This window comes from Eumetopias jubatus, unplaced genomic scaffold (assembly GCF_037043125.1).
Source record: "Eumetopias jubatus isolate StellerSeaLion01/CBP00866 unplaced genomic scaffold, mEumJub1_p1.0 scaffold_7, whole genome shotgun sequence".
Lineage (NCBI taxonomy): Eukaryota > Metazoa > Chordata > Mammalia > Carnivora > Otariidae > Eumetopias > Eumetopias jubatus.
The window spans coordinates 59184948-59194887 of NW_028274813.1; the positions used below are offsets into that span (position 1 = coordinate 59184948).

At 40.9% G+C, this 9940-nt stretch overlaps 1 protein-coding gene across 1 annotated transcript in view; it reads right to left on the bottom strand.

The window, feature by feature from the left end:
• The window catches only part of TTC6 (tetratricopeptide repeat domain 6), a 192799-nt gene extending 187786 nt beyond the window's left edge, over nucleotides 1–5013 (bottom strand). Inside the window, exon 1 of the mRNA XM_088025049.1 lies at nucleotides 4066–5013. Coding sequence (XP_087881175.1) covers nucleotides 4066–5013 — 948 coding nt within the window. The remainder of the gene's footprint in view (nucleotides 1–4065) is intronic.
• Between the last annotated feature and the right edge of the window lie 4927 nt (nucleotides 5014–9940).

Below are 9940 nucleotides of genomic sequence, written 5' to 3' on the forward strand. Positions count from 1 at the left end.
CTTCCTGCCATGGTGTATTCATACTGTTTAGGCCAGTGATTCTCAATGTGCGGAGGGAGGGTGCCCTACTCTCCAGGGTCTCATTTAGCAACATATATATATTCTGATTGTCATGACTTGGGCAGGGGGTGAGGAAGGAGAGCAAGAGGATTATGCTACTGGCATCCATAACCTACAATTCACAGATCAGCCACCCACAACAAAGAATTATTTAACCCAAAATGTAAGTAGTGTTAAGGATGAGAAAACTTGGTTTAGATGTTTGACCTACATTTGACAGCTAAATTCAATCTTCAGGTATTCTGTGCAACTTTTGACCTATTGTTTGTGAAATTCTGAATGTCAGGTCTGGAATGGCCTCGCCCAAGCTCTAAACAAAGACAACACAGCCTGCCAATATTGTCTTTACCTCCGGCTTTCCCTCTGAGAATTGCTGTGTGATTCCAAGGTAAAATATCTAAAGTGAAGAGCCATATTCCTTGCTTATCCTGGAAAGGATGTTGTTTATATAAATTACAAATGTTTCAAACAAATGTCCTTATTCTAATCTTAGGAATTTTTTAAAATCATAACTTAGACACCACTTTTACACCTGTATTTTTTATTACAATCTATCACCTACCCAGGCAGCCACAGCCATTTCTTATCCTAATAAAACTTTTGAAAGCACTTTTATTCAAAATAATGCAGAGCTCTGTCCTCTGGAATTGTTGGGGTGGAGAAAGGCAAAATTTAAAAAGGAAGAATGAAATCACCAAAGCACTAAAAACCATGAAAGCACTAAAAATCAATATAAGGGAAAAGAGGGGTGGACTAAGGCATTTGATACAGGCTAAGTCCTGTAACACAGCGCTAGTGCCCCTGGTTCCTGACTCTAATGCTCCAGGCCCCTCCTCTACATTGAACAATTCAGGTGGCTGCAGCACCACAAATGGATACACAAAACAAATAAAATGTCAGAAAGAACAGAACTCACTGTCCTGGTATTCATTCCTCATTTCTTCTTACATTTTACTCTATTTGAACCCTCCAAAATGGATTTCAGAGCAAGGGCATTCCTCTCTTATGGCCCTTGCTCTGAAAAGGTAACTTTTCCCAACTGTGCAGGACTCTGAGCCAGTTTCTAATACGGGCCCCTCTCCGTGTCAAGTACCTTGACTATGTCACAGAGTTATTTCGTACAGGGGCAGGCACTGAGACCTCTGTTCTCTCTATTAAGGCTCGCCAGTGCACATCCCTAATGCCTTTTTTCTGTGAGACCCACACAAAAGCTAATTAGAAATCCCCATTTTGAAACTTCATCAAGATAAAAAGCTTCTGCACAGCAAAGGAAACAGTCAACAAAACTAAGAGGCAACCCATGGAATGGGAGAAGATATTTGCAAATGACATTACAGATAAAGGGCTTGTATCCAAGATCTATAAAGAACTTCTCAAACTCAACACTCAAAAACAGATAATACAGTCAAAAAATGGGCAGAAGACATGAACAGACACTTCTCCAAAGAAGACATACAAATGGCTAACAGACACATGAAAAAATGCTAAACATCACTAGCCATCAGGGAAATACAAATCAAAACCACAGTGAGATACCACCTTACACCAGTTAGAATGGCAAAAATTAACAAGACAGCAAACAACAAATGTTGGTGAGGATGTGGAGAAAGCAGAACCTTCTTAAACTTTTGGTGGGAATGCAAGCTGGTACAGCCACTCTGGAAAACAGTACAGAGGTTCCACGAGATGTTAAAAATAGAGCTACCCTACGACCCAGCAGTACACTACTAGGTATTTATCCCAAAGATACAGATGTAGTGAAAAAAGGGGGCTCATGCACCCCAATGTTCATAGCAGCAATGTCCACAATAGCCAAACTGTGGAAGGAGCTAAGATGCCCTTCAACAGATGAATGGATAAACAAGATGTGGTCCATATATACAATGGAATATGACTCAGCCATCAGAAAGGATGAATACCCACCATTTGCAGCGACATGGATGGAACTGGAAGGGATTATGCTACGTGAAATAAGTCAAGCAGAGAAAGTCAATTATCATATGGTCTCACTGATATGGGGAACATAGGGAACAGTACGGAGGACCACAGGGGAAGGGAGGGAAAACTGAAGGGGGAGAAATCAGAGAGGGAGACAAACCATGTGAGACTCTGGACTCCAGGAAACAAACAGAGGTTTTCGAGAGGAGTGGGGTAACCGGGTGATAGGTATTAAAGAGGGCACATGTTGGGGCACCTGGGTGGCTCAGTCGTTAAGCGTCTGCCTTCGGCTCAGGTCATGATCCCAGGGTCCTGGGATCGAGCCCCGCATCGGGCTCCCTGCTCGGCGGGAAGCCTGCTTCTCCCTCTCCTGCTCCCTCTGCTTGTGTTTCCTCTCTAGCTGTCTCCCTCTCTGTCAAATAAATAAATAAAATCTTTAAAAAAAAAAAAGAGGGCACGTGTTATGATGAGCACTGGGTGTTATAAGCAACTAATGAATGGTTGAATACTACATCAAAAACTAATGATGTACTACACAGTGACTAACTGAAGATAATAAAAAAAGAAAAGAAAAGAAATCCTCATTTTGACACAGCCCTAAAGCAGCCACACTGATCTGTTGAGTAACTGTGAGGAGATGTCGGTCTTAACTGAAAACATTTGTCCTATTCTGCTGACAAACATTAGGTCAAAGACGACACTGGGGACTCTTGTCCTTACATGTTTTTGTTCCCTAATGGGCTTTATGATCACATTCCTTACAGCCTAGAGTGTATTTTGGGGCTGAAACTTTTTTAAAGACAAAATGTGGCAGCAGGATTCTGTGTACTAACAAGAAGTTTGGTGCCACAGCCAAGAACAGTAACAGAATCTTCCCTCTTACGGTCATCCTCATTGCCATTCTCAAAAAACCTATGTCTCTTTTTTTCTTTTTCCCTCCCCTTCCCTCCACTCTCCCCCCTTCCCTTCTCCCTCTCTCTTTCTGTGGGACTCAGATTCCCTTGTTACTATTTTTGCTTTGAATGTCCCTGCCACAGCAGTCTATGTAATGGACAAAATATCATAACCTATAACCCTATCTAGCTTTGCTCCCTCCTGGGGACATATCACAATCAAGAAATGGACAGTTCTGGCGTGTTTCCAGTCCAGTCTCTGGGGTATGTCCACCTGGGTAGAATCCCAGCTCTGCCATTCCTTAGTTTGGACACTGAGCCAATCCTTTAACATCACTAAAGCTAGGAAAGATCCTATGTAAAATGGGGCTTTTACAGGTATCCACCTAATGAGGTTCTTGGGACAAAATGCACACAAACTGTGTCTCATTTTGCTTGGCACACAAGAATCACTTATAATCTCTATAACTGGGAAGGCCTAGGAAGTAAATTTTTAAAAAACATTTTAAGAGAGGGGCGCCTGGGGGGCTCAGTAAGTTAAGTGTCTGCCTTTGGCTCAGGTCATGATCCTGGGCTCCCTGCTCAGCGTGGAGCCTGCCTCTCCCTCTCCCTCTCCCCTTCTCTCTGCCCCTCCCTCCTCCCTGCCTCCTGCTTTCTCTCACCTCTCTCTCTGTCAAATAAATAAAATCTTAAAAATATATATATTTTAAGAGAGTGATTTTCACTAAAAATGTCACAGAACTACAAATTCAACTTCTTAGTAGTAATATATTGATCTGCTTAGTATAAAAATGTACTGCTAATGTTAAGTTATAACAGAAAATGACTGAGTTTTCCATATAAAACATCTGTTCTGTTATTTCAATACTAGATAGTCACAAAGACTTTGAAACGAAAGGTTACCAGTGATGTCTTACTCAGGTCTACAACCAATGTGCTTTGAGCTAATTTTTGAGATAACCTCTCAATTTCTTTCACTGAAACAGTGGACACTCCCCCTCGATGGAATATTCAAAAATTCGAATTCCAAATTCAAAGCGCTTGAATAACACCCCAGTGTTTTGTCTAGCTTGTCTAGCTTGTAACACACCATATGCACTTAAATATGCTATGAATGTTTCCTAAAGTTGCATTTACCCAGGAGAAATATTAACTCTTCTTCTGGTTCACCTACTTCCATGTTAATGTCGTAGTTCTGGCCGAGGACACTCTGTATGAGCTCTTTGATAGTCTGGTCGGAGGCCACCTGGGCCTCCGACTGCCGTGAGGCGATGATCTCCTCTATGGATGTCGGGATCACTCGCACCGGCTGCGCGGCCTGCGGGGCGGCCTCCCACGAGTCGCCCTGCGGAATGCTCCCCGGATGGCTTTCGGAAACTGATCCGCGCGCTTCCCGCCGCTGGCTGGCTGAGCCTGAGCTCACGGAGAGGGCATGACTCCGGGCTCTCCTCCGCCGGCCGCCCGACTCCGCGTCGCCCTCCTGGCTGGAAACGGAGCTGCCCTTCCTGGGTTTGGCCTGGCGGGCCTCTGCGAGCGCGGCCGTCTCCCGTTTCGCGGCGCGCTCCCGGCCTGGGTACAGGACGGGCTTGGGGCCCGTGGGCCGCGGGCTCCTTGGGCCCAGGCGCGCCCCGGCCCTCTCCCTTGCCGCAGGTGGCGGCATCGGGACTAACGGTCTCGATGTGCCAGCCCTGGAGGCGATGACCGGCGGCTTTTTCTGGGGCTGGTGCCGGAGGAACGCAGAACTCCGCAAGTAGAAGTCGTGCGGGCGAAACGGCCGGGTCTTCCCGGGAGCGGCCACCTCGCTCGGGGCCGAGGGCCGCACTGCGCCTCGGGGCGCCTGCTGCAGGAGGGCCGCAGCGGGGGTCGTAGGGCCTTTAGCTCGAGGGGACCGTGATGGCTTTTGGGGTCCATCGTAGGTGGCGCTGACCTTCTCCCCAGGAGGAGCAGGGCAGGGGGCCTGGAGGCCGCACACTGAGGCTTCATCCACAGCCGGCTTGGAGGCCAACTTCTGCTTGAATCGAAGAAGATCCTTTTTAGTTTCCTGTCGCATCTTCCCCAGCTCTTTAAAGATGTACGATTCTTCTTTGTATTTCAGTCGAAAATGCTTCGAAACTGTGGACATCTTGACTAATTTGTCCTGTGAAATAACAATATATTACATACCTATAACAAAACTCATGTCAATAAATGCAAATCCAGCTCAAAAAAAAAGCCTCTTAGGGTAGAACGCTCGGTGTGCTCCCAGAGGCACAAGTGGGTGGTATTAGTTTTTATCATTTTAAATCCGACTATTGGCCTTTTCACAGAAACCATGGAAAACCTTTAAAGCAGTAACCTTTTTACAGTGGGAATTTTTGAAACTCTTATTGGATTTAACATTTCTTTAGACTATAATGTAATGTCCCAATTCCAGACAAGAGAGACAGACACAGAGAATCTAAAGAAACCCTGCCATCAACTGTGACATGGATCTAGCCCACAAAGAGGTTTTTCAATTGCTCCAAGATACTAATTTGTAACAACAATTTTAAATTGAGAGATTTTCACATAAAATTCCAGATTAGCAGGTTCTCTGGGGAGAAAAAAAAAAATGAAGGCTCTGGCAATGCAAAGGCCAAATCCTTATTCTTGGGGCAAGATGGCAGTTTCCTCTTCCTTCTCCAACTGGTCCTGAGTGTCTCCATCCCTTACCCAGCCCACTTCCCTCAATATGTCTCCTGAGCTAGAGCAGACTGTATGAAGGGAGAGAGGTGATCAGCAACAAGGTAGGCTACAGCCAGATCATGAGGCCTTGAATGCCAAATATTTGTACTTTTTCTCTTGGCTACTGAAAACCATTCAAAAACTTTTAACAGAATATGGCTTGATAGGATCTGGTGCTTGAGGGATATTGAATGGGACAAAGAATAAAGGGAAGGAGGCCAGTAAGAGTCTCCACAGCTTGAGCATAAGACCTGGCCTTGGTAACAGAGCAGAGTGAAAACAGAGACATAACAAGGTAAAACTGATAGGATCTGGCCAATGAGAAGAAATAAATGGAAGCAATTAAAGATCGTTCATAAAATAGGAATTTGAATCATCTTGATGAAGTCTTGGTCATAGCCAAGTACACAATAAAGCTTCTGCTATTCAGTGACTTGTACACTTAAAAATGGTTAAAATGGTAAATTTTATGTAATGTGTATTTATGACCATAATTTTTAAAAAACTGGTATTCATCAGGGACAGTTCATCTATGATCATTAAGTGGATTTTCAGATCCTGAGAGATCAGAGGTCATTAACAAAAGCCAGGCTAACAGGAAATATAAATAGAGAAGGAAGGGCCCAATGACAGATTCTTTGGTAGGTGAGATTCATCTCTGGGAGGTGGGCTGAGCAGGAGCAACACAGAGGAAAATGGGGAGAAGAGTTCCACAGAAGCCAAGAAGAGAGGAGTTTTAAGAAATAAGAGTAAAACAATGAAAATAAAAGTAGAGAATAATGAATTAGAAAAACCAATTTGTTTATTTTTAGGAAACCCAAGGCCAAGGTTCTTTGAAAAAAAATAATAAAGCAGAAACACCTCCGGAATATCATTATTTGCAAATATGATTATCTACCTAGAAGATCTAAACCAAAGAACTATTTAGAATTATAATAGACTTCTGCAAGGCTTTAATTTTTTTTTAATTTTATGCAAAACCCAATAACTTCCTTTATACCAAAATGATCCATTCAAAAACACAGTGATTAAAATTCCATTTACAATTTTTTAAAAGAATAAGTATCTAGCAATAAACATAATGAGAAATGTACTGAAACTGCATGAATAAATTATTACAATTTTACCGGACATAAAGGAAAGATGTGACTAAATAGTTAATGTCCATGGTGAAAAAAATCAAATATTTTAATCATATAAGGTCTTTCCAAAATACTGTATTGGTTTAATGCCATCATAATCAAAATCTAAAAATTCTATTTTTGAACTCTGAAAAGTAATTCTGGACTCATTTGAAGTAATAAACAGGATAGATTAGGGCACCTGGGTGGCTCAGTCAGTTAAGCAGCTGCCTTCAGGCTCAGTCATGATCCCAGCGTCCTGGGATCAAGTCCCACATCGGGCTCCCTGCTCAGCGGAGAGCTTGCTTCTCCCTCTCCCCCTGCCTGCTGCTCCCCCTGCTTGTGCTCTCTCTCTCTCTCTCTCACTATATCTCTCTCTGTGTGTCAAATAAATAAATAAAATCTTTAAAAAAAAACAAAAATAAAAATAAACAAACAGGATAGATTAGGCAAAATTTTGAAAAAGGGAAATGAGGGAGCACTTGTCTAACAAGATAATTAAAACTTACACAGATATAAGAATTAAAACGGATATACTACTGCTAGAATCATCATGTAGACTGAGCAAAAGAATTAAAAACACTATGAGTTATATTGTAAAGACAGCATTAAATTGGCAATAAGAATTATTCAATAAGTTGTGCTGAGGCAATTGGTTGATTATTTGGGGGTGGGGAGGGAATTATACCTAATTTTATGCCATATACCAAAATAAGATGGATTTAAGACTGGAAAAAATCTTATTTTACTTTGCATTTCTTTGCTTATCATCTTATCCACATTCTTGGTTGGATTTAAGATTAATTCATTAAAAAAATTACCTTCACAATTAGATTTATTCATTTACCATGCAGTATGGTCAATATGAACAAAACATCTTATTTAGCCTCTAAATAGAATCATATTGCTTTTAATCTCTAATATCTGCCGGTGATTCTCAAACAGAAGACCCTGCTACATGGCAGAGCTCTCACCTGGGAATCAATAGGCTTTCTTTCTCTACCCATCCCCATCAATGCCTAGACCTTGAAGAGTTCAGTTCTATCCATAACCAGATTTCATATTAAAAAGTGAAAATAATATACTGTTTGTTCTTTTTTGCACCATACTATATGAATATTAGAAATGATTTCTAAAACCCTTAAGGAAGTTTCCCTTTTTATAAAACATGCTGTATAATCATCCTCATAGGGTTTTGGCTATTATTGTTTGCACAGGTGGTAATATGCTCACACTGACACCATCTGCATTTCTTCCTACAAAAGGCTGTGACTGGAAGAGAGCACAGAACAGAAGCACATTAATACCTGATGAGAATCTGACTTGAGTCTCCCAACTGCACTTCCCTTTTGTTTCTTAGTTCCTGCTTTGTATTCCCATCCCAACTTTTCTCAGGCTCTTGGTTTGCTATTGAAGTTTATCAAGTGTTCATTGTTCAACATTTCTCAGTACATTCCCTTGAGTTCTTTAAAGGAAAGTTGCTCTTCACATGTAAAAATAAACCAATAGGGTATAGAACTTCTAACTTTGACAGGAACTTCTTTTGTGTTTTCAAGGCAGGTGGTATCTCAAAGCTAATGGGGCAGTCCATCAAAGCTTGGTGCCTTTCTTCCCCCCACCCACCCCTCAACACTACAAAATATGTAAAATGACTTTTAAACATCCAATCTCATGGGAAAATAACATGTTCTCTTTTTTAGCATGTTTAAATTTATTTTATTTTTAGCAGTTTATTAAAAGAAAGAGACTAGTTCTGGTTTGGAGAGTCTCAAGGAAAAATAATGTAGCTGTCCCCAAAAGTTTTACGGTGTCAAGCCTGCTGCTCACAATCCAGGTTAAGTTTACTTTACACTTTAAAATGGGACAGAACATGCTTGAAATCTTTACAACCTGAGCAGTAATTTTACTCTCTGGCTTCTTTCCCAATTATTGGAATTCTGAGCCTTTTTCTTTTTCCTCTCCCAGGAGGTTCAGTGCCTGAACAGTGAGGTAGTCAGAAAGGCCAAGAGCCAGCCTTCTTTCCTCTCCTACAAGGTGTGATCAGACATGAGAATCAACTTCTCCAACCACAAATGGCTAGAAACCCAAAGAGAGCAAACTAGTGGATTCTCTAGATTCTGGGGCAGGTTGCTCTCTGGTTCTTGCAGGCGTGTCTGTTCCTCCTATTGGAACAGAATATCCATACTCTGCTCTATACATCAACTAAGGTAGAAATGAACAGAGCAGACCACCAGATAATTCGGTTCTAAGTTACGTGGAACCACCTCACACGGGAAAAGGAATCCTTCATATGTTAGGCCTAGTTCACCAGATTATTATACTGAGAATCGGGCCAAAGTGCCAGCTGGTTAGATGGAGGCCTTGATCTCTTCTATATATAGTCATGGGCACCTCAGTGGGAGGAGTGACACATTAAGGACAAGATTTAGGTTCTCTTGGGTCCATGGGCAAATATCATCTTGATTAACTTCCTAAATTTCATATCAACCTCAACTTCCAATGCACACAAAAGTTCCAAAAGAAATATCTAAGTCCAAGGAAAGTCTATCACATCTGGTAAAATCTTCACATTGCAAGAAAAACAAAAATATTCTGAAAACAATTACTTGTTTTTGAAATAGCAGTGGTACAAGTGAGATCTGTTTTTACACTGATCATAATTTATGAAAAAGCTTAATAGGTAGTATATAATCATTTTAACAACTTTGCTAAAAGAATAAGATAATGGTATTTTTTCTATTTTTTGATACTTTCTGTAATATTTGTTTTGCTGTCTTTAATCTTAATAATATCAATAATAGTAACTCACACTTATATTGTGCTGGTTAAAAATGATATAGAAAATAGAGAAAATCTGTTTTCAAACTCACAAAAAGCTCTTTTCTAAACTATTCAGAAGCCCATAGAAATTTCAAGACTCTAAAACTTATTCTACTGTTAAAACCAGTACCTAGAATACGCCCATAGACTTTGTGATATACATATATACATACAAACATAAATACATAACAGACAATGGAACAACAAAACATCTCCCTGCCTTTTTCTTCTCCCCATGTTCTGTCTTTCCTTCTTGAACTTCCTTCTTCTAATTTACTTAAATAGCCAAAATAGGAAAATAAAAGTTTTTATATTATTACCATGTTTTTGACATGTTAAATGTTGCATGCTTTCAATTTCAAAATAATTTGCTTGAGTTCCACATCTACACCTACAGAAAATCCC